Below are 26,291 nucleotides of genomic sequence, written 5' to 3'. Positions count from 1 at the left end.
CACTGTTTTTTCTGTCTTGGATGCAAAAAGTTAATTTTGACAAGTGATGCTTGATTGCAAATCCTCATTACTGACTACTTTCTGTACCCCATTTGGCAGATATAAATTCCTCGGGATGCCATTTGGAATAAATTTGGCAAGTGAAGTCTTCCAAGCATGCAATGGAGCAAAATTTCTCAGGTTATCCTTGTGCCATAATAGTAGATGATTTATTGGTTAGAGGCAATGGTGAAGCAGAGCATGACAGAAACATTAAGAAAGTTCTGGACAGAGCACATGACGTGAACTTAAAGCTCAGTCCTCTGAAGTGCATATTCAGACTACCAGAAGTTACATATGTAGGTCATTTATTTACTAGCACTGGCTTGAGACCAGACCTGTCCAAGCAAGCAGCCATTCTTGAGATGCCAGCACCAGATAATGTTCAGGCTCTACAAAGTTTTCTTGGTATGGTCAACTATTTAGGCAAGTTTATACCAGACTTCAGTGAGTTGACAACACATTTGAGAGAACTGATGTGCAAAAATATTACATGGTCTTGGATGGAACAGCACCAGAAGGCATTTGAAAACCATATGCAGAATATTGCCACCCCACCTGCATTAAAATACTGTGATGTCAAAGCTCAACCACTACATTAATGTTGAATGGCGGTCAAAGCAATTTAGTGTACCACCTGAGATGCAGACTTATTTTCCTTACAGAGATGAAATGTTGATGAAAGATGGCATTATTTTCAAAGGTCCCACAATTGTTGTTTCTGCTTCCTTGCAACACGAATATATTCAGAATTTGCATCGTGGTCACCCAGGTTCTGAATTTACCAAAAGAAGGGCGAGCGAACTAGTATTTTGGCCTTGTCTAGTAAAAGACATTGATAAAGTGCTATCTTCTTGCTCAGTATACAATAGTACTAAATTGCATTTGCAGAAAAAAACACTTCAGCTAAGTCAAGTTCCTGAACTACATTGGTCAACAGTAGCCACTGATTTATTCGAGTGGAACAATCAGCATTACTTAGCGTTGGTATACTCTTATTCAAACTGGTTTGAGATTGATTTACTACCTAACCTAACATCCACTCCTGTTATCACCAAGTTGAAACATTGTTTCTCAGTCCATGGTAGTCCATACAAAGTTATTCCTGACAATGGTACCCAATTTACCAGTCAGTCATTTCAGAAATTTGCAAAATAAAGGGACTAGTAATCCAGAATATCAACAGTCAAATGGACTAGCTGAATGTGCAGTACAAAGTGAAAAGCAATTACTTGAGAGGTCAAAGTTTGAAAATACCGATGTCTTTTTGAATTTACTTAATCTCAGAAACATATCCCGTGATGATATACTTGGCTCGCCTGCTCAGAGACTTCTGTCTAGACAAATCAGAACAGCACTGTCTATTCATTCCAGTTTGTTGAGGCCTAAAGCTAAGAACAACAGTTCAATCAGAGCCCAATTATTCAGAACGGATTCTTTCCAGAAGTCCAGTTATGATAAATTGAGCAGATTTCTTCATCCATTGAAAGAAGGAGAGACAGTGAGGATACAAACAGCAAAAAGTTTCAACCCGATTGGTCAAGTAACAGTAGACGTACCGAGCCGAGATCCTACTTTGTAGAATCTGAGGGTGTGGAGTACAGGAGAAATCGCAGACGTTTTCTTCCTGTACCAGAATCGATATTGCAGCATTGTTCCTATGATACAGACTCTAGATCTCAGAGCAATTCAGACAATGTTCCTTTTGCAGAACATGTCTTAACTTTTACTTCCATTCCTGATGATGTTCCTGATGTCCCTAAAGTTGAACATTCAGCAAAGACAGTACCAGTTGATAGGCCAGATTCTAATTTCTATGTCACATGATTTGGTCATATTTCCAGACCTAGTGTGAAATACACAGCAACCTGGGCCTAATTGTTTATATGTATTTATTTCTGTATAATTGCGTGACAAATAATTATTTGTATTGATTGCAATCAATTAATGACATCAGCACTGCATGACTTATTTCTCAAAGAGAGAGGATGTAGAATAGTGTATGAGTGTGTTGTACCTTTAAGAAGCATTTCCAAGGACAGCACATGCATATCAATAGCAAGCACTTGCTAGTTTCAGTGCCATTTTTAGAGTGCAGCCAGAGAGTGAGCAGGTGTGAGTATAACAGCTAGTTTGGTTATAAGTTTATCTAAGTTAAAGTTATTAAGCCTCAATCCTGATGTGTTTGTACTTAATAAAGCTGCTTGAACAGAACCCACAAAGACTCATCTATTTTGCCCTGACAAGATGAGCAACAGTAGATTTGTCCAACATTGAGCATTTGAAGAGGTGTATAGGAGATTTGTCAGATAGTTAATAGATTGTGTGATTAATGCTTAGAAATTCAAAGAAATGGAGGTGAGGAAAGGAACTAGGATGGGTAGAAAATGTTAATATTGTAGTTAACAGGTGGGGTGTAAAGCAGGTTAAGAGATAATTATATATATGGCTATCATAAGGCTTATAAAGGTGGGGGTGAGCAGTGTCACAAAACAATGTATATGGTTGGGAGATGCTAGTGAAAGTATTCAGGTATTGGTGAATACAAGTTGTGGGGCATAGAATTCTGAATGAAGAGAAATGGTTTGATAATATGATAATCTGAAGATAACAGTGGCATTTGTCCTGGAGATATACAGGAGCAGATCCAGTGATTTGACTGGTGAATTTTTTGTTGTTTTTTCAATGTGTTTCTATTCTGAATGGATTTCAGCGGGATGTGATTCCACAATTTTCTACTCTATTTGAATATAGAGAGTAGCCTGCAGTATTAGATGAGTTAGTTACAGAGATTAGTGCTTTTTCTCTAGAGTGGAAAATTCATTTGGGGGGTAGTGTATTAAATTGTTAAGGGCTGGACAATTTTCTGGCTTGTAGAGATGTCTCTGCATTGTAGATCAAAGAGAAAGAGTTGGTGATGTGGTAGCTCTAACCAGTATAATTCTCTGAGAGCTAGGTAGCAGTGTGTTCTGTTGTTATAATTTACTGCAAATTTGGCTATTATGCACATTTGACAGGAACAGATTCTGTGAAGCGTGCCTGTAGACACCTTTTCAGAGTTAATCAAAATCAAAAAGACGAGATGCCACCACAGAGAAGATGGTGGCATCTTGTCTTTTGGATTTTGGTTTACTCTGTTGTAGGACAAGCTGCCTCTGGTGACCCTAAGGAATTTGTTTTATTGTACCTTTTCAGAGTTGGTCATAGACCACAGTCCTGGGAAAGAGGTTGCAATTGTATTCAAAATATGCTCCATGTTATTTCAGAGGAAACTGGAAAATGTAGTGTTGTGGATAATTTGGACTGAGTCAGAGGTGCAAGGATGAAGGTGGGTAATGAACTTCTATATTAACTATTTAAGCATGACTAGAGGAAGAAGTAGAACCAGAAATTCAAAAACTGGAATTGTGGTTGACAACTTTAACATCACCACAAAGACTACTTGTTCAGGAAAAAAGAATATAATTTGATGAGGAAACATTTGCCAGCACCAATACAGATAAAGCTAGGGAGACCTGTGGCACAGGCAGTAGGCAGAGATGAATTTATTTTCAATTACTGGCTAATAGTCTGGAACAAGGTAGTCAGCTAGATCATTTCTAGGGCAGTCAGTAGAATATAAAATGACAGAGGAAGTTCATATCAATAAGTGAGATACAACTGACTTTCTTACAGTCATATTAGGGCTCAGTTGGTGTGAACAGAGAAAGCGTTGTTGGGTTGAACAGGGCAAACTAAATGATGGGGGAGGGAACTATAAGCGGTTTTGAAAGAAGATGCAATTCAGATCTGGAAAGAAAACCAAAATGGTAGAAAACATTTAAATATTATAGTGAGATGGGATTAAGGTAGACTTTAAATGTAAAATTTTGAAAAAGGCAGGGAAAAAATATTTATTTTATAGTCACATTAAGATTGATGAGTGCTATTGGACATCCAGAGTAAGCACTGGGAAGAGAGGGAGAAAAGAAAGTTTCTAGGAAATAAAGAATTTAGGTTCCTAACAAAGTTGGAAGGGAAAGTCATGGGAAAGGTGAAGACAGAGAATGCCATCTGAAAGGTATTCTTTGGGGTATATGTTGAGGCCACAGGAAAATTCTAGCAAGGAAGTTGAAAACATAGAGACACAGTTGATGATAAGGGAACATAATGGCCAGAAAGGACACCAATATAAGGTGGGATTTCAGAGCTTTTTAGTCAGACCTACACGAGAAATGTGGTTTAGGGATATAAAGATATGGAAATCTGATTCCCAGCAAGTTCTTCACCATGTAACTTGAGAAAAAAGAAAATAACCCTTTACAACCAAAGAGTACAACCAATGTCTGTTAAGATAAAAGGGTGCACAGCAGGGGGCGAAGGAAGGCTAACCTACAGAGTTCTGCAAAAGTGACCAGTAGTGACAGTTCTATAAGCTGAATTTAATACTATAGTGATTGACAGTGTGGTACCCATACACTGGCCCATCAATCAAGGAGCCTCAATCCTCACCACTAACACCAGTGAGGGGTGTCCATAAAGGAAAAAGGGTAATAAATACACACACAGTAAAGTACAATTTCCCTTAAGAGCACAAAGAAATCACAGTCAGTCTGGAGCTGGTTTTTCCCTTTCTCTCCAGGTCTCCAATCAGACTCCCCACTGGCACAGCTATATGGTCCAGATCTCAGCTTAGTGGGCAAGCTAAAATGTCCAGCACCCACTCTGTCCAACAAGTGCATTGTGTCCCTGCCCAAGTAGCTGACACACACAACACACACACACACACACACACACACACACACACGCACATTTTGAGATAAGAGTTATATACAACCACACAAACACTCCTGGGGAAGTCTGGCACATGTTCTCCAGCTGTGCCCCTTTTCCAACCAGTCTATATGGTGGAAATCACTGCCACCACCCAACTAATATTTATCAGCTACTCAAAGGCCCTTAAAATTATTATTATCCAAATGGTAAGTGTGACCTAACAGTCAAGACTTATTTGGAGTGCCTTGGTACAGCAACACTATATACATGCAATGTACTCTACAGCTTGAATTAATTCTACGTAAAGCAGCCACAGTTGAAAGGTTTAAACATATTTAATAATAAATAATAAAAACACAAGACAATACTTCTTACTACACAGTGCTAGTCAAGAGTTCAAAGATCACAGAGAAATACTTAAAATAAATCCGTAGAAAAGTTCTGACATCGCAGAAAAACACTTAGTCGAATCTTCCTAATTCCTAGCTATTTCTAAGAGAAAGCACAGTTCTAAATAACTTACATCTAGAGCAAGACAGTGCTGGTGATGCTGGATGTTCTCAAGACAAAATGCTCTGAGCTCTCTGATTCTCTCTCTTTAAATTGATAACACAAAGCTGTTTCACATGACATCATTCTTCACACCTCTGGTGTTCCCAGGCTAACAGAAACTACATTTATATTCTTTACACCTGGTCAGAAACCAGAACAATAAAGGACATTTAAACATACAAATTCTAGCTATTAACTCTGGTCTTAGAACAATAGGCAGGATGCCTCCCTCTAGACATATTGGCTCCGAATTTTGACATCAAAGAATTGACTTATTGGCTTTGTTACAGCAGAGTGCACTGTTGTTACATTTTTGCAGTTCAGTATCCAATGCAGTCTTTTCACATTTAAGAGAACAAGCCTGTAGCTTACATTAATATTTACAAATGACAGAATTATCTACAGAATTATATCTGGCTAAGCTGGCAGCCTTTACCTATCTTCACAGTCAGAATTTCTGCAATTTGATTAGGAGAGTCATTGGGGAGGTAGTACTTATTAAGGATGACAATGTTTTATCCAGCTCTTGAAATTACTGATCCATTCATGTAATCAGTATGGAGATCAAGATATTAGCTAACGTATTAATAGTCTGCTTATACACTTTATTTATATGCCTCAATCAGTGCAGCAAAAGAGTTTCATTAAATGGAAGTTCAATGATGATCTATAGGATGTGATTAGAATTATGAGGTGATTAAAGGGAATACCTAGAGGAATATGGGTGTAGTCCCCTTCTTCATCAATGAAGGCATTATTTTCTACAAAACAGAATAGTCTCAAACAGTTGTTGAGAAGCAGAAGAATCCCAGACAGATTTACAAACTGGATTATAAATCTATAGTAATCCTGAACTGCAGGTACTAGGAAATGGAAAAGGCTTCAGAGATTATTGAGTCACAAAAAGGCACTGAACAAGGGTGCTCGCTTTCCCTTGGCCTGGTTAATAGAGGGACTGCCAAAGAGAGTGAATTGGCACTGGAATCATTAGAAAAGAAAGTGGGACAAAGAATGGTTCAGTTTGTTTGCTGATGACTGTATTCGTATGGCATAGCATTAATGAAGGCACTGGGCTATTTGAAGGATCTGAATGGGTGTCAGGTTGCCACCATATTGAGAAGGAAACAATAACAGCTAACTAGGGATTAGTCGAGGTAGGTGAGCTTAGTAAGCACCAAGGGAAAACAGGAAACAGATTGTTCAGAATTACAGACAGGAAATGTTGTGGAGGAAACAATTCAAAGAAATTGGAAAAGCTAACTGAAACGTTCCTCACCTACTTAGAAAAAGAACATGGAGAGAGTGAGTTCTGTGATGCAAAGCAGCATTATTGTGGTAAAGCTGATGATTATGCTTCTGATACTTTATGTGGTCCTGACTCTACCCGTACCACACAAGGATTCAGGAAGAGGGTGGCAAATGAGTGGTGGACCCTAAGGAGACTGCAGAAAGAATCATGAAAGAAAGATCAAGGACTGCCAGGTAGTGGGTGAGGACTGCCATACTTCCTAATCTATAGGATTGCCTCCAGTTTTAAAACATTTTGATGTAAAGGTTTTTTAAGTAATAAATGTTAGTTTCTGTAAGACGTATTTAATTTCTGTTTGGTCATTTATAATGGCTGAGTCATGAGTTATTTCAATCATGATGTCACTCTTGGGTCATGGGATTATTTGTTACTGGCAGTTGCCAAACAAAAAAATGCAGTGCACTAGGGATCAGTACTCAGTTGTTATCACAACAGTGCGATCTCTTTGATGTGTATTTTTACACTGAGGTTGTAATATCTCAATGAAGTCTTCTTTTTCTGTGGCACACTGATCTTCAGACTATTATATTTAAATAGCAGGGAATTGGTGTCATTCAAAGGGGATCCAGTATCTGTCTGCCTGGGACGGCATGATCGACAAACCATAATGTTTTGCCAGAGATGGTCGGCACCTGTCGCCCCTGGGATCTAGGTTACTGGCTAAAGCTCTTGCCACCCCTATAGTGCCCTTTTTAGGCAAGGTTAAAAGGACAAAACCACCACCATAACATATACAAGCATGCAAAATCTGAAGGTAATGCTACTCAATGCTAGAAGTCTAAACCTCAAAATGCACTCTCTCGAGGCACTCCTAAAAATGGAGAACATCGATATCTGTGCAGTAACTGAGACCTGGTTCATGGCTCCAGAGAGCACCCCTGCAATACCAGGCTACAACTCTTGCCACACTTTTCGGCCACCAAACTAAGACCAAAACACTAAAGGTGGAGAACTGTCCATATTCACCAAGGATATTCACACCTCCAGGCTAGTTGCCCAACACAGTGCATCTGAAATTCTCCAGGTGCAACTAACACTAGGTAAGACTGCAATCCAAACTGTAGCTTTCTACAGATCCCCGCCATGCCCCAAGATTCTCACTGTACCTTTCTAAACATACTGGAAAATATTAAGATACAACCAAGTACCCTAATACTAGGTGATTTCAACTACTCTGCCATTAACTGGGAAAATACTTGGGTACCAACACCTTTTCCCAATGGTTCTTGAAATTCATAAATTCCAATGCCCTGGATCAACTAATCCATTGTCCCACCAGGGGCTCCAATATCCTAGACCTGGTCATTACCAACATGGGAGATAGATGTTCCACACCAGTGGTCATCCCCTCATTGGTTAGGTCTGACCATAAGCTAATCACCCTTGACATCCACATCCCACCACCACCCTCCATAAAAAACTTCTCCAAAGTTGCCTTCATGCTACTCAAGTCAAAAGTGACAGACTTCATGACACCCATGCTGAATCCTACACTAAGGCACTGTACGTGCACATCCACTCGTGCATGAATTATGCCATCCCAAATAGAACCAAGATGCTCTCCTCCAAAAAAAAGGAAGCCAATATGGTGGTCCTCTCCCATAAACAAACTATACAACAGAAGAAAGAAACTGTTGCAGAAAAGAGGAAAATCCCAGGATGCAAAAAACTCCCTTACCAGCCTTCATAAGAAGCTGAGATCTCTCATAAAATCTTCCAAAGCTAGTTATGAAAATAAAATTGCTAAAGATTCCAAAGACAACCACAAGGCATTCTATAGTTATGTCAAGAATCTAAATGGCAATGCTCAGAACTGCTTTGAGCTACAAAAGAATGGCTTAAATGTACTGATCCCAAGGATATTGCCAATATCCTAGCAGATCAGTTTAGTGCCAACTTCACCCCCCTCTCACCCCCTAAAGAGCCCATCTCAATATCAAAAGATTGCCAAACTCTGGTAATCATGGCCACACAGGTAGAAACCACACTCTCCAAAGCTAAGAATACAGCATCCATGGGACCAGATGACATCCTGGGCTGTGTACTACATGAACTACAAAATGAACTGGCACCTCACCTAAGTGTCATGTTTAATCATAGCCTCACCTCAGGCTTCGTGCCCACTGAGTGGTGCACAGCTACAGTTATCCCACTCCACAAGGGGGATCCACCTTGGATCCTAGGAACTACCGTCCCATCAGTCTGATGAGCCTGATCTGCAAGGGTATGGAATCCATTATCATGGAACTTATAAACAAAGACATTGGCAACCTTCAAACACTGGACCCCACCCAGTTTGGGTTCATGAAGGGCCGATCTTGTCTCCTGAACCTGACTGACTTCTTTGAATCACTCTCCAGAGCTGTGGACGAGGGTAAGGCGGTCCACACAGCTTATCTGGACCTCACCAAGGCCTTCAACACCATTCTCCACTCTGGAATCATAGATAAACTTACTAAGCTGGGCATAATTCCCTACATCACTCAATGGCTAGCCAATTGGCTTACTGACATAACCCAGACCATAAAAGTATCCAACTCCAAATCCAGCTCCAGGCAGGTGACAAGTGGAGTACCTCTGAGTTCAGTCCTGGGACTGCTCTTGTTTAGCATCTACTTCTCTGAAGTACAGGCCAACATTAAGGGACTCTGGCTAACAAAGTTTTCAGACTGGGAGCCATTATTGAATCCCCAAATGATGTGGATATTCTACAAAAGGGCCTTACAGAAAAAGATGCTTGGTGCCAGAGCCATGGGTTCACACTTAATGCCAAGAAATGTATAGTTATCCCCTTTGGGAAAAAATATGTACCCATGAATTACCACATAGGTGGCAGTACACTAAACACTGAAAGTGTGATGAGAGAAGTAGGGACACAGGTGGACAGTGGTCTCACCTTTGATAACCACATCGCCACAATAGTCAGGAAATCATTCTATGTGGCACACCTCATCATTAAGGGCTTTTCATCCAGAAAAAAGGAGGACATTGTCCCACTGTACTCATCCCTCATTAGACCCATTATAGAGTACAACACCCTATTTGGTATGTACCTCATAAAGCATCTGCAACAGCTGGAAAGGCCGCAGAAATACCTCAATAAAAGAATCACAGGCCTAAAGCACATGCCCTATGCTGACCATCTAAAAAAGCTCCAGCTATACTCTGTGGCATATTGTCTACTCAGAGGTGATCTCTGCTTAACATACAAGGCCATGTCAAACCCTGAGCTGTTGGACATGCTCCACTTAAAGAAATCCCAATCCCTCAGAGTCACATGCTCCAGGGATTTAAACCTTGTCATCACAATGAACAAAACATGCTGGAGGGATAGGTTCCTGACCCAGAGACTCCCCATACACTGGAATAGACTGCCCATACATGTCAAGCAGAGTGCCTCCTTGGCCCTCTTCAAAAGGAACCTTGATGATTAGATGGGAGATAGGAAATTCACCTCGGGAAGCACATCAGTCACCCTGCTAGACAGGGGTCCAGGGAAGTAAATATTGTGGGAAGAAATATCCAGGGAATTGTTATGGCAAGGCTTGTATAGGCCCTAGGGCTGATAGCCTAGTACCAACCTATGAACCTATGAATTAGGAGCATAGTCTCACATAATAGGAAGAACGGGGTGGGGGGGTGAGACTGACTTGCAAGATTCAAAGATTCAAAGACTCAAAGAAACTTTATTGTCATTTAGGAAACACAAGTGTTACCTAAATGAAATTTCGAGTGTCAGCTCTTACAGGAAAAAACATACACAAAAAGACAAGACATGATAGGTATTAAGGGAAAAAAGCAATAACTATATTACAAAAAGTAAAAGTTTAGGTAGCTCATGCACATGCTTGTACGCTATTTATATACACTGAACAACAATGAATACTTGATGATTAACACATGAAAAGAAAGTACACTATACACAGATGTGAGATTGGGTGATATTACACATAAGGAAGTGACTGGAATTGCACTTGAATGAGACTATATTAATTTTAGTGTGCAATAAATAAATATATTACTGTGCGAAAAAAGGAAAAGAATGAGGGTGTAACAATCTATTATAGTTCTGATACGTCCAGATTTACGTCTGCATTAATGAGTGTTATTGCAGTTGGATAAAAACTGTTCATGAATCTGGAGTCCTGCAGTGGATACTCTGTAACCTTCTACCAGATGCAAGTTTAGTGAACCAACCATATGCTGGATGAGAAGTGTCGCCCGGTATTTTGCAGGACCTCTTTTTACAAAATGCTTATAAGATTTTTCACACAGTTTTAAGGTTCAGTATTTAATTTAGTGATTTTAGTTTTGCAATTAAACTTTTTTTGTTGCTGCCCCAACATCATGACTCACAGTGATCATAAACTCATTCATTCTATGGTTTGAGTAAACTTATAGGCCATTCAGTCCTCATTGGGGTGAGGCTCAACTATCATTCTGATAAAGGTAGCGCCTCCTTAATATCACTTCTTATGACATGGCTAAGGCTTCTACTACCTACATGTGAGAATTATGCTGTGATACTGTACACAGACTTCCAGAAAGTAGGACAAATCCAGTGAAGGTACTCTGGAAAAACGAAGTCAGCTTAAACCCAGCAGCAAATTATGAGACTCCACAAGTTGTTTTTAGTGCTTTCATTCACTTTAATCTTCTGTGAACTTCCTCAGAAACAACTTCACCATCCATAAACCTGTTTAAGTACTATTCAATCACAATTAATTTACATACATAATTGATGGCAATGAATAAAATTTAACGACATACCATAAAAAAATACTGAAAACTATATATAGTACATATGAACTCTTAAAACATCCTAAATAAATACTTCTCAAGTATATGTTTAACATTAATATAACTATATCATTTGAATATGTGATATCACAATAAAAATTATGAATTCATTTCCAGGAAACATCTCATATTTATAGTTTCATTGAGACCTGGAAATTTGTCAGCTCCTAAAAATATTTGCCAAAAGGACTCTTTACATTCTAATAAAAGTTTGAAATTACCACCAAATGTTACACTATTTACACTATCTAGAACAGCAAATGTAAACTTTTTAAATTCATTACAAATGATAGAATGCCTTGCTAATGCATTATTTGTGTCTTTTTTCTTTATAGCCAAAATGTGTTCACTAATTCTGACTTTCAAGGCTCTTGTGGTCTTTCCCACATAATAACTTGGACATGTTTGGCACTGAGCAAAATAAACAACCATAGTACTGTGACATGTAAAATACTGTTTTGACCAATGTGTTGTTCGTAAATGCTTAAAGTGTACAAAAGATGAATTAGTGATGTATCTACACTGTTTACAACAGTGGCAAGAAAAGGTGCCTTTAGTTTATATGACACCCGTTCTATTTGTAGTACATCTGTTTTCCTTTTTCTCAAGTATACTTTTTAGATTAACTACTTTTTTGAAAGTGAACATTGGTTTAATGCCTAAAATGTTAAGCTAAATCTTGGTTACCCAAGATAATCTTCCAGTTATTTACAATAATGTCTTTAATAAGCCACATCTCATTAGAAATGGGTAGCAAAGGGAACCACTAAATTCCTTATTGTTCTTAGTTGTTACTTCTGTGACCAGTGACCCTACTGTTAAAATAGGCCTTGCTGTGGTCTCACGAAGAAATGTTACTTCTCTTTCTATTGTTTTAACCATGCCAACTTACAACCTCTATTGACAAAAAATCCCCTTAGATTATTTGTTTCACTCAGAAAAATCTCATTGTCAGATGTCAACCTACTTAGACGAATGTATTGACCCTTTATAACCCCTTTCTTCATGTGGTAAGGGTGTATACTGTTTTGTGCAAATACTGATTTGCAAATGTAGGTTTTCTATATATGGAACTTGAAAATTTTTTAAGTACATTGTCATAACTTAAATGTAAATCCAAAAAATTGATGTTAGTTCCAAATTCACCAACAGTGAATGTTAGACAATTTGTAGTGTTGTTCAAATAATGAACAAAGTCATGAAATTCCTGTAAGGTACCATTCCATAGAAAAAACAGATCATCTATGTATCTGGTGTAAAAGATGATCTTGTCTTTATAAATAGAAATTGCCACGAAAGTGTTTTCCCATTGTGCCATAGTCAGATTTGCATAGGCCGGAGCTACCCTTGCCCCCATTGCCACACCCGAAACTTGCCTATAAAATTTATCATTGAATTTGAAAAAGTTGTTTTGTAATACACATTCCATAAGACTACAAATGGTGTTAACCTTAATATTACTTAAATTTGTGTTAGCAACCAAATATTGTCTTAAATGTTCAATTCCAAATTCATGATCAATACAAGTGTATAAAGATTGTACATCCAAGGAAGCAAGAAAGAATTCAGATGTCAGAGGTTGTAATTCTCTAAGCTGTTCCAATAGATGCCAAGAGTCTTTTAAATAATATTTAGAACGTTGTACTATTGGATTCAAAGTGTAATCTAACCAAATGGAGATATTTTCTGTCTTACATTTGGGGGCTGAGATAATTGGCCTAAAAGGGGGATCAAACAGGTCTTTTGTAGTTTTGGGATACCAAACATGTTTCCCATTTTAGGAAATTCAACTAATAGGAAACTATATGTTGCATAGTCTATTTCATCTTGACTAAACATATCAAATAAAGTAGTATTTAATCTTAAAAAACTTTTTTGTATCATCTTAGTATCTACTTCTTGATAGACATGTTTGTCCATTAACAAAGCTTCCATTGAGTTTATATATTGTGAATTTTCCATAATTACTATTTTGCCCCCCTTATCAGCCTTCATAATTCTTATGTCCGTGTTGTCTTTTAAGTTTTTCAGAGCCGTTAACTCTGGCTCACTTAAATTCTCAGGAAAGCTAGTGGCTAGTGGTCACTGGTCACAGAAGTAACAACTAAGAACAATAAGGAATTTAGTGGTTCCTTTTTGCTACCCATTTCTAATGAGATGTGGCTTATTAAAGACATTATTGTAAATAACTGGAAGATTATCTTGGGTAACCAAGATTTAGCAAACATTTTAGGCATTAAACCAATGTTCACTTTCAAAAAAGTAGTTAATCTAAAAAGTATACTTGAGAAAAAGGAAAACAGATGTACTACAAATAGAACGGGTGTCATACAAACTAAAGGCACCTTTTCTTGCCACTGTTGTAAACAGTGTAGATACATCACTAATTCATCTTTTGTACACTTTAAGCATTTACGAACAACACATTGGTCAAAACAGTATTTTACATGTCACAGTACTATGGTTGTTTATTTTGCTCAGTGCCAAACATGTCCAAGTTATTATGTGGGAATGACCACAAGAGCCTTGAAAGTCAGAATTAGTGAACACATTTTGGCTATAAAGAAAAAGACACAAATAATGCATTAGCAAGGCATTCTATCATTTGTAATGAATTTAAAAAGTTTACATTTGCTGTTCTAGATAGTGTAAATAGTGTAACATTTGGTGATAATTTCAAACTTTTATTAGAATGTAAAGAGTCCTTTTGGCAAATATTTTTAGGAGCTGACAAATTTCCAGGTCTCAATGAAACTATAAATATGAGATGTTTCCTGGAAATGAATTCATAATTTTTATTGTGATATCACATATTCAAATGATATAGTTATATTAATGTTAAACATATACTTGAGAAGTATTTATTTAGGATGTTTTAAGAGTTCATATGTACTATATATAGTTTTCAGTAATTTTTCATGGTATGTCTTTAAATTTTATTCATTGCCATCAATTATGTATGTAAATTAATTGTGATTGAATAGTACTTAAACAGGTGTATGGATGGTGAAGTTGTTTCTGAGGAAGTTCACAGAAGATTAAAGTGAATGAAAGCGCTAAAAACAACTTGTGGAGTCTCATAATTTGCTGCTGCGTTTAAGCTGACTTCGTTTTTCCAGAGTTACTTGGTTGCAGTGTCTTTCTGTTCTTTGAAATCCAGTGAAGGTGTCATGTGTTGAGGCCTGTAAGGAGGTCTAACCTCTCCCAGGTGGATGTTTTGGCAGTTGAGGATCAAATCCCACTCTCTCCCAGCCAGCTGCCAAAGAGGCTGAACTCACTTATCAAACCCCAGTTATGAGGGCTAAAGTCAGGGCTTTATATCTCTTTGTCAACAGTGGTGGCCATGATCACACTTTTTAGTTCTAGTCAGTAACATGTTTCATTTTACTCATGGATCCAGTACAGTGTTAATGTGAATGTGAAATTTTAATAAAAATAATTTACTTAAAAAGAGCTGACCAGGAAGACTGAAGACTAGGATCTGAGGAAACTAATAGAATGAATGGAATTCCATGGTTCTGGTAGAAGTGCAGTGAAGTGGTGAGATATGATAAAGGAATGGCAAGAGGCTATGATGAAATGGGGACATGAAGTTGGAGAAATCAGAAACTGGCACACTTTGGGTGCCCCACTGTTAGGGGAGCTTCCTCAGTTCCAAATCAGCTAAACGATGGGAAGCAGAAAGGAATTAAGCAAGATTATAAATTACTGCAAGTGTACAGGAGGAATACAGTTCAAACACAGAGCATTTTAAAATCTTGTGTAAGTAGAAAAAATAGGACTGGTTGCTCTATGTTAATGGAAGGTGCCCAAGAAGCAGGCAGGCAGCAGATGAAAGCTGTGTCTGGACTTTTCAATCATTATGCTAGTCAGCTTTAGTCATCTGCAGAAGATGCTACTGAGTTCCTGAAAGAACAATATAACTTCATGATGGTGTTCCAGCTAAAGAATGGTGAATGCGAAAAATAAGTCCATGAAACTAAGCAGTTAGGTAGCTTGTATAGAATAGAAGATGGGTACACTGAAAGATAAAAAGAGGTGGTAAAACTTGCACTTGGTGGTATTTTAGAGGGAAATGATGGATTTTCTATGGTAGTATTGGCAGGATTCTCGAAGGTACTGAGAAAGTCTGTGCAGTGATCCCTCATTTTACAACGGTAAATCAGTCTAGCATCATCATCATATAACAAAATATAGTCCTGTGAGGCAGATCCACCCACTCCACTGATTGGCTGTTACTGCTGCCACTCCATCACACTTCTGATGTCTTGCTTCAGTTTGTAATTTAGTACGAGAAGGAGCAGGTTCTGTGACCTGAAGACATACTTGCAGTCAGGATTTCTCAGAGACTACCATGCAGCAATAGGCAATGATTCTGGTTACCCTAAAAGATTGACAATGGTATAAGTAAACATGCAAACTATAATTTTCAATAATTCTGAAAGTATTTTTCCAACAAAAATGGTCCACTTCCACTCATTTGGTGATTGTTAGGCTACAAATGTTGCCATAGTCATTAAAATATGCATGTGAGGAATCCATGGGAGTGGAAGAGCAAAAACACAATGCTTTCCTGGACACTGATGAACTGGAGAAAGAGTGCAGAAAAAGAGCCAAAGCAAGCTAAAGATTAGTGAGTGTGTATGTGTGTGTGTGTGCATATCTGCAGTGGTATAACCAGTGTCAGATAACTGTGTGTGTGTGTGTGTGTGTGTGTGTGTGTGTGTGTGTGTGTGTGTGTGTGTGTGTGTGTGTGTGTGTGTGTGTGCAGGATCACATCTATGAAAGTGCATAGATGTAATTCCACACTAGCCCTTGTGTGATGTCACCATTGTATAAAGTAAAAGTAAGTGGGTGACAATAAAAAATTTGTAAAACTTTTTTTTGTTAAGAAGTGGTCCACATAAAATAGAGTAGATGGTGAGGAAAAATGCATAGTGGCACTGAAATTATCAAGTGCCATGATATATACACTGTGTGTGTCTCAGCACTTTAAGCAGCAGATATCTCATTTTTGGTTAGGGCTCTCATGTACAGCATGGCTTCAAAAAATAGCAGCCAGAAAATAAAGTGAAGGGGAAATATTCATTGTTAGATCCCTATCTATTTGAAAAATTGGGGTTGTTAATGCTTATGTTGGGTCCCCCTCTATTCACTGTATATGTTATTAGCATGAGATTTTGCTACTTCACACTTCAGTAGATGCTAATAGAACTGCTGATGATGGGGATTATGCAGTGGCTACAGATGCTCTTAGTAATGATTTTCTGAATAGGGGATATAATAGAGTTGATATCAGAAACAGCTTGAAAGAAGTAAATATGTTGAGGGGTACTGTTGGACTACCATATTTATATAGACAACAGCAACAAGGTGCCTGTTCTGTTTATAATAAACCTAGGTGTCTTTTTTCACTTAGGTTTAGAAGTAATATATATAGTATTTGTGATGTTATAAAGAACAATTGGTCCTTCCTTTGTTCTGATGAGGCTATTAAGGATATAGTTGGTCTTTTTTTCTTTTTCTTCTTTCGGCTTTTCCCGGTTAGGGGTCGCCACAGCAGATCACCTGTCCACTCATGATTGGCAGTGGAGTTTTACAGTGTCGAGTTGCGAGCCCGGCGTCCAACCTTCCACAGAAGGCACACACACACTAACACCAACTATATCCTGATGAGGTGCCAACATTTTATTTCAGGAACAATATATCCCTGAAGAGAGAGCTCTGTTATAAACCTCTTAGAAAGGATTGTAAAGTGAATGTTAAGTATGATACTTTTCCCTGTAGGTCCTGCAAAGCTCGTACATCAATGTCATGCTTAAATATGTTTGTTCATCCTGTTACATCTAAGAACTATTTATTTAACTTACATGCTGATTGTAGGACTGAGAATTTAGTTTATTTAGCCAACTGCACAGACTGCACAGCATTTTATATAGGAAAGACCAATCAAAAATTGAAGGAACACATTTTACAACACCTAGGGATATTAGGAAGAAAAACTGTTTAAGTGCCTTGTACAAACACATTAAAGATAACCAGGGACATTTTTTTAAGTTTACAATAATAGGAATGATTAAGCAAAATGTCAGAGGAGGAGATATAGTGAATAAAACTGAGTTTCTAGAAATGAAATGGATAGCCATTATGCAGGCACATAGATCACCTGATTTAAACTTCACTATACCTTTAAAACCATCTCTGAAAGCTGCACCATTAGCTCATTAATGTGGAATGTTTTTTCATTGGTTCTTTTGGGTTTTAAAATGGTAGTGAATTTTAGTATGTTATGTTAGGATCTGAAGAAGCACATTTGTGAAATATCTACTCCCCATCCTTCTATGCAGCGCTCCAATTTTTATAAATATGCAAGCCACCCAGTCCCACCTACTCAAATAATGCTACAATAAAAAAACTTTGCTACAATAATACAGTAAACTTTGCTGTTAATACCCCATGCAGAATACACCACTGCTTTGTTCTAAATCAGCTTCAGTGAACTACATACCCAAACTTTCTTTCAGTTAGTCACTACACACAACCTAATCTACAAATCAGGTAAATACCCTAGCACCAGCAGCATAATTCATCATTACTCTGCCAACAGACTCCCTTCAATTCATGCTATACCCCAGCTCCTTAATACCCACTAATTCTCACCCTCAAAATACCATCAATATCCATCCACACAAAATAATTCATGTGGACATTCTTTAATATGCCCTCTTCTGGCTACCTGCCCTTTTACTGACAAATCCTCTATAGCACACCTTCCATATGTTTTTTCTTACTCCCCTCCCCAGTAAACTTCTCCCAAACACCTTGTTACACTTACTTCACTATGCTTTTCTATCTTTTACTCAATACATCTGCATCTATTAACAGTCATTCTACTGTACTTCACAATCTATTCTTCTGTGTTAGAACTCAATAGCCCGTCCTCTGCTTACTACCAATATGTACCTTTAAACTACACCTTGCATCTCTCTTACATTTCTGTTAGCAGCCAAAGTGCTCATCTATGAATCCTTTATATAACCCTAAACATAGAAACCACTGCTAATAATGGACATCCTACTGTAGTTGTTTTAGTTATTTACTGCTGATTGTTAACATATATCTTACTCTCTTATCTCTCACTGCTGATTATTTAATCCCTTAAAACATGTATGTAACATGTTTCTATACTACAATAGCTCCACTTAGCTGTTTGTAATATACAAGATTTTTTTTTCTTTTCTCTTTTGGTTTACGCATTGCTATAACATACATTCTTTAACTGATAGTTGTTTGTAATGTTTTTATTAGACTTGTACTCCTTCCTCTTTCTTACTGTAACATTTTATAAACTTAATGTATTTATTTTGTGAGGAGCTTTTCTCCCCAGTCTTCCACTAAGAAGGAGAGTTGTGCCCAGTCAGACTATCCTGGTAAATAAATGCTAATAAATTAATAAATAAATTAGTACACTATACACAAACTATCACAGAGCAGCAAAATCTGTTATCTCTGCCACATTAAATGGTCATACATTAAAGTGCTAAAATCAGTAGAACTGAAAATCGGCCATAAAATTTCAGCATATTACCTTTGCATTTAGATTGCTTTCTGTTCTAACTTCTGAATTGATACTTTCCCAGTGAGAAGTTTGCAATGTTCTTGTGCCTTTCTCGTTGACTCATCTAAAAAGCAACAACTCATTCAGCAGTGGCTTATTCATTGAGTGCCTACACAAAGGAAGGAACCACCTACTTTATGACATAAGGCATCCAGATAGCCACAGAAGCCACAACTCATCTGACAACAGTTTATTCATTAACTATTCACCCAAAGTATGGAACTTCTTACTTTATGATGTAAGGCATATAAAATAACTAGAGCAGTTAACAAATAAGGTGACTGGTGCTACAACAAATAGATCTGCAATGGGTGAACTTTGAAACTGGTCATATCTTTTCATTAAAACATTTTAATGAAGACATTTGATAAACAAACTCATTTTCCTTCATTTTTGCTTTGGGTTCCATATCTTCCTGTGCTGGCATCAATGATTATTTCTGCTGTACAGTTTCTTTTTTTTCTCGGTCATCTTATTATAAAACATAAGTGGTTTTTCCACAGTGATCTATTGAATGATTATGTTACAAACTGTTATAAATTATCTTGGTGTCTTAGTTAAATTATAATTGTGTATGTGTGTGTTAAATTTTTGGAGAATTTCACCTAGGGCTCCACTGAAAATGGGTTCTATTCAGTCAAACATTCCCTGTCAACAAAATGTAAAACTAAGCAACATGAATGCCTATTATCTCAGTTGAAATGTAATGTTATTCAGGAATAGTAGCTATGTATGTTTATGTTCATAATTTTTTATCCAAGTTCTTTCTTCATTTGTTATTTCTAGTCAGTGACATATTTTATTTTACAGCATCTGATACATTTACTCAAGATGGCATCTAAACTTCTCAGGTCACCCTTTAAAATGGCCTTAGCTCACAGTGTGTATAATATTGCTGCATAACCTTAAGATAGTATTTGGAAATATCTGCAGATAAGATGCAGATCAGCACCCTCCAAGAATTTTATTTGACCCTTCTGTACTTTCCCAGCATTACTAATTATTTTTAGAAGTAGGCAGTATATGAATGCATAACTTCTGCAATTAAGATATAACTTGGAAGACAGATAGGCCATATAATATTTATGGACAGTGTTATAGCCTGGAATGAAATTATTAGCGTCAGTCCTCAGGATCTAAATAACAATTATAAAACAGATGCCCAAAAGCATGAGCCTGCTGATAGTTTCTTCTGTTCATTTGTTTAAACTAGATATAATAGACGAACAAATATACTGGACATAGTATATATCATATAGTAAAACCTTATGAATCAGACCATGTAAAATGTAACTGTCCTTCATTTTTTTCTTTGTTCATTTCTCATTCTTTCTTTCCTTCTTTTAATTTGCTGTTGTCTAAATATTAATGTTTGTTCTTGAAGGTGTACTGTCATATATGGCACCCCAACAATGTACATTGATATGCTGTCACAGCCAGACTTCTCCAATTATGACATGTCAAGTGTGGAAACAGGTATGTCGCTAAAACTTTCTTAAAAATGTAACAGTTCCTAGGCTGTAGATATGTGATAACAATTAGCTGTCTGCAATAAACCACTAGACAGTGTCTTCATCTGATAGCCTCTTGTGCAACAGGCAAGATCATCTGCACCACCATTTTTTTCAAAACAGTAAAACATGTACAGTTTACAAACTGAGTGCATTAATTTTTTTCCAATGAACTTTTAACCACTTCTACTATTTTTGTTCAAGTCCTGGATCAATAAGTACTTCTTATGCTGATAAAGCTGATCTATGGCAGAATAAAAGTGTCTGGTAACCTTGGAGGAAGCTCTCTCCATGAGAGGGTAAAACAAGTAAATATCTTCTGTGATGTCTGCACAGTGCTTGTAAAAGTCAGTTACCATCAAGGGTCACTTCACTTATCTAAAAGTTAATAAAAATAGTGCATTTAATGTGATAGAGGGTTAAAGACATGAGTTATAGTTCCTGTGGTACAGGACTAAACTCCAACAGCCTTCATTTGCTTACTTTGTGACCTTGAACAAATCACTTAACCAGATATTGCTCCAGGTTACCAATGAAAATGTATTGTGTGCCCAATGGGACTACCTGGTTAACAAATTGGTACTGTTATTATTATTATTATTATTATTATTATTATTATTATTATTATTATTGCTGAACTAATGAGACAAGCTATAATCTCTTGGTTGGTGATGGAAGAAATGGACTGTGTAGTAGAATAAAGTCAGAAGCCAAAATGAGATTCCCATAATGCTCCAGATCCAATAGACAGACAAGTTTTATATATTAAGACTGATATTGTGGATGTTGCAATAGCTTGGAGGCCATACAGATCAAGAAAGATAACCAAGTGGACTGTTTAATGCATGGATGAAACATTTGGGAGTAGTTAAAATGAATGAAACAGAGTAATTCACACTACCACCAATCAGCAATCAGTTTTGTTAATCTGCAAATGTATAAGAGTCTGGAATAACCTATGTGATAATGTAAAAGAAATTGAACAGACTGACCAGCACATAACCAAAATGGAGAATAAGGAAATAAGTGAGATTTGAGACCAAGCTGATGTTAAGATGGACTTGATGGAATATTTGAAAACCAAGTTGAAAGAGTGCCCTGGGTTTGCAAAATAGTTTTTGGGGATAGGACTTCTGAAATGCTGAATTCAAATATGGGGAATACAACTACAATACTGATATAATTTTTGAAATGTTATGACTGAACATGCATTTCAGAAGTTGTGGCAAGCAGGTAAAAACTTATTAGTGGCTTTGAGACTTGAATTTGTAGAATGTGATTTTTCCAGGATGATACTGTGATTTGCAAAAGTGATAAAGACATTTTAACAATGAAAACTGAAATTCAAATAGTCATTCTCTGCTGTCTTAAAGCTGTTATAGCATGTTAAAGTACTGACCCTTGAAAGTCTGGATGAAATAATTAAGTAAATAAAAGATTTAATAATGACCTAAATACAAGTCGAGCAAAATGAACACAGGGCCAGTTGAACATAGATAACTGTTAATTATCTAGCCAGACATAGAGATAAAATTATATGTGTATGCACTGCCTGTGTTTTTGACAGGATTATTTTTTTTCTTTTTACTGAACATTATAACTATTGACATAAAATGGATTTTAATGATATGGAAGTACTAAGCTATAGGAAAGAGATGTAAGCAGAATAAGAGACTGATGTAAGGACTGTATAAAACACAGATTTACATAATGCCTATTGAATATTAACTATTCCAGACAGTAACAATTTGGAAGAACAATACAAGCAATGGACAGATGAATGGACTGTATGAGAATATAAATTTGAGTTGTAACTATAATGTGCTGAAGTAGTAAACAGGTGAATAAAACCTTAGAAGAGCAATATAATATGCAACAAACTTCCTGTTCCATTTTTTATTTTATGTTTAAAGTGAGGAAAATAAAGTATTAAGGTTGATGAAGCATTAGAAAAAAGTTTGCCATCTAACATACATGTTCAGTTTTGTATAGACAGAATTGATTAGATGTTATAAATATTCAAAGTTCAGGTATATAGAATGTCAGAATATATCATCTCCTCTGTGCTAAAACTGGAGGATGTAAAGTTCATGGATGATTATTAATTAAATAATAGGGCATGTGCAAGACATAAATTTAGGAGAATAATAGTGTTTAGATGATAGAAAGAGTATCTTTTTTATTATTAAGGGTGGATGACTAGAATTTGCCTGTCCTGGTGGACATTTAATAGTGTGTGGAAACTGATAATGTACAAAAAGTGATTGATGTGCATAATGAAAAAATATACCAGTCGTGTTGTTTCTGGTTTACTGAATGAAAAGATAGAACAGTTGGATATATTTCTGATATTTGTAGGAACTAAATAAATTGTTTTTCGAATCCTCTGTTGGCTATTCTGATGAACAGCTAAAGTGATGTCTTGTTCATTCATAGGGCATAACACAGATGAGTAATTCATGTAAAATGGATGAAATCTGAGTACTGAAGGAGACAGATTAAATGAAAAGGAGACTGATGTGTATTATGAAACAAGTACACCGGTTGTGCCGGCTCTGCTTTATAGTCTGTAAAGGATAATGATACTGGATGCATTCAAGAGCTATAGATGATTAAAGAACAATAGGAGGTTTTCTTCATCCCCTCTCAGTTATTTTGATGGAAGACCAAGGTACATTTTAATCAAAGTAAGGGTACAAAACTAGCCGCTCCTGTGACATACAGAGATAAAGCCCTGACTACAGCCCAGCTAATCTGGGTTCAATTAGTGGCTTGGGCAACTGACAGAGTGACAGTGAAAGGATGGACATGCCCATTCAAGGTCAGAGGGTGCTCACTGATATGCTCCCTATGTGTAGGTATGATCCAGAAAGGGAAGTTGTCCTCAGATATAATTAACACACATGGGGGAGTAAAAAGGGAGTGGGTAAGTCATAACCCCACCCCCAGATGGAAGCACACATGAGCTAAGACCCCAGGACACTCTCAGGATCCACGACCAGCCCCAGCAAAAATGTAGTAAGTTGGGGGGGTGGAGAGAAGCTGGTAATCCTAGCTTAGTTTGAAAAAGAAAATCACAAATGTATTTCTGTTCTCTGACATCAAGACAAATGAATTTCATAATCGTGCCTATATTTTTCCCAGTGGTTTATGCTGTGTCACAGAAGCCCTTAAATATACTAACTTCCTGTTAGGTCAGCTGTCCATATTTTTTATTTTATTTTATTTATTTTACATTTGTTGACCGGGATAGTCCGACTGGATGCATGTCCATTTTCAGCGGAGGCCCGGGGAGAAAAGCTCCATAGAGTAAAAAATAAACAATAATTACATTCAGATACATACAGATAACATACAGTTACAGGGATAAATTTTAGATACATTTTTCAGCAGAGTGAATTAGATACAATTCAAATGCAATAGTCGTTTCTATAAGTTTTTACACTGGGTCGGGGAGAGTTAATCAGGATTAATACATGGGCAAAGCCAATGAGACTTAAAATATAGCTTAAGATTATTTTTGAATTGACAGAGGGAGGTGGAAAGTCTTAGGTTATTAGGGAGGGAATTCCAGACCTTCCCTATGGAGTTGGCAAAGAGAGCTTCACCACCCAAGTTGTTGGCTTTGATGGTTTGAACCAGAAATCTATTTGAGGAGCGAAGACAGCTAAGATTGGAGTAGGGAGTCAGTATTTCACTCAGTGAAGGGGTTTTTTCAGGTTCTTTGATTATTTTAAATGCTTCAGTAAGTTGGTTCATTTTGAGGAGGTTGGGTAGTTCAAGCCAATCAAGTTTCCTTAGATTGTGACAATGATGATTTCTATGGGGAGCACATATTACAAATCTGGCAATGTGGTTATAGGCAACAGAGAGTTTTTTAATCTCATTTTTATTGATAAAGGAAAGGACAGGAGAGGCATACAATAAGGTAGAGAGGAGATGTGTTCGTGCAATAGTGAGTTTGGCAGTAGGGGTTAGGAAGTTTTTGATTCTATACAAGGATCCGAGTTTCTTATTTACTGTTTTGTGGTTTGACTGATATGGCTGTCAAATTTAAGCTTATTATCAATAGTTACCCCTAACAGTTTGGTGATGGTATCAGGCTCAATTTTGGTACCATTTGTAGATTGTACATAGAAGGTATTGTTATTAGATAGTGTAGTAAGTTGAACTGGTGGGGCCCTGAGGAGGGAAAAATAATAGTAATTTTTTTGGATTTAGGATGAGTTTCAGCTGCATAGCTTTTCTACTGCAGTAAAGGAGTGTTGGGTGACTACTTGTAGATCAGTGAGAGAGACTGCAGAACATATCAGGGTGGAGTCATCTGCATATTGGATACAGGTGGCTTTAGGGATAATAGTGTGGAGTTCATTTATGAATACAGAAAAGAGGAGGGACCTAGTATGGAGCCCTGAGGGACTCCTATGGTATTAGGCAGCAGGTGAGATAGCTTATTTTGCCATTGGACTGCTTGTTGTCTGCCAGAGAGGTAGGCCTTGAACCAGCTGAGAGCTAGATTATCAAGGTGTAAGGTTTCTAGGGTATGGAGCAGAATCTCGTGATTGACCATGTCAAAAGCTTTTGACAGATCAAGAAAGAGTGCAGAAGTTATTTTTTTGCTGTTACGGTTTTATTAACTGAAGGAAAGTAGAGCGGTGGTTGTACTATGGTGGGGTCTGAAACCGTGTTGAGTATGGGACAAAAGATTATTTAGGTTAAGATAATGAAGTAACTGTTTATGAACGCATCTTTCCATAATTTTGGCTATCGGAGACAAAATTGCTATGGGTCTATAGTTAGATGGTTCAGTGGAGGAGCCGCCCTTGAAGTGGAATGACATAGGATATTTTCCATACGGCAGGGATGGTGGCTTCAGTTATTGTTCGGTTAATAAGAATTGAGATGGGGTAGGCTATAACGTCTGCTGCTATTTGCAGGTATTCAGCTGGGAGTCGATCGGCAGAGAGAGTGGTTGGTTTGAGTTTCTTCAGTAAGGCTCTAATGTAAGAGGTGGGTGTTGGCTGAAGAGTAAAGGAGAAGGATGATTCCTCGGGACTTCAAGTAAGGGGAAGAAGATAGTTGGTTGGCTAGTGACTGTATAGTCTCTGTGAAGAAGGAGTTAAAGGTATTTGCTACTTCTTCTGGATTTTTCCAATAAGTTTCTCTGGGTGGGTGTAGACGATTTCCCTGAATGGAGGAGATTATTTAAGCCTGCCCAGAACTTCTTTGGATTGTTCTGGTGTTTATCTTGGAGATGACAAAAATAGTTCTTTTTGTCCAGGTTACTGTCTCTTTTCGTTTCATTTCTAAGCTGCTGGAACTTAATGATCTTGATGTGTCTTAGTTACTCGCCATTTGTCCCAGGCTTTATCTCTAAGTTTAATTTTAGATTTGGTTTCTGTAGTTAGCCAGGGTGCTATCCGTGTCTTGGTTCTGATGTGTCGTTAGGTGCATGAGAGTCCAGAATGTTAAGGAATGTGTCATTAAAGAAAGCCACACTCTTCAAGAGGCAGAGTTTTTAGCTTGGACCAGTTACAGGATTTGAGTTCTGTTAAAAATAGGGCTGGAACAAATTTCTTTTTATTTCTAACAAGTCTATATATGGGAAGATTTGAGTTGGTGAATTTGTGTTTAATTATGAATGTGATGAGGTGGTCACTAATGTCATTAGGGAGGGTCCCTGTAGTATACTTATGTGTCCCATTAT

General features: G+C 37.3%; 1 protein-coding gene across 3 annotated transcripts in view; it reads left to right on the top strand.

The window, feature by feature from the left end:
• The window catches only part of LOC122817284 (medium-chain acyl-CoA ligase ACSF2, mitochondrial-like), a 1,357,975-nt gene that overhangs the window by 771,092 nt on the left and 560,592 nt on the right, over positions 1-26,291 (top strand). For all 3 annotated transcript variants that reach the window (XM_044090508.1, XM_044090507.1, XM_044090509.1), the window contains exon 9: positions 20,458-20,549. In XM_044090508.1, the coding sequence (XP_043946443.1) occupies positions 20,458-20,549 (92 nt within the window). The remainder of the gene's footprint in view (positions 1-20,457; positions 20,550-26,291) is intronic.

The sequence above is a fragment of the Protopterus annectens genome, chromosome 12.part0, assembly GCF_019279795.1.
Source record: "Protopterus annectens isolate FY-2018-M chromosome 12.part0, PAN1.0, whole genome shotgun sequence".
Lineage (NCBI taxonomy): Eukaryota > Metazoa > Chordata > Ceratodontiformes > Protopteridae > Protopterus > Protopterus annectens.
Note: the sequence above shows the minus strand (reverse complement) of the source record. Positions and strands in the feature narration are given on the sequence as shown.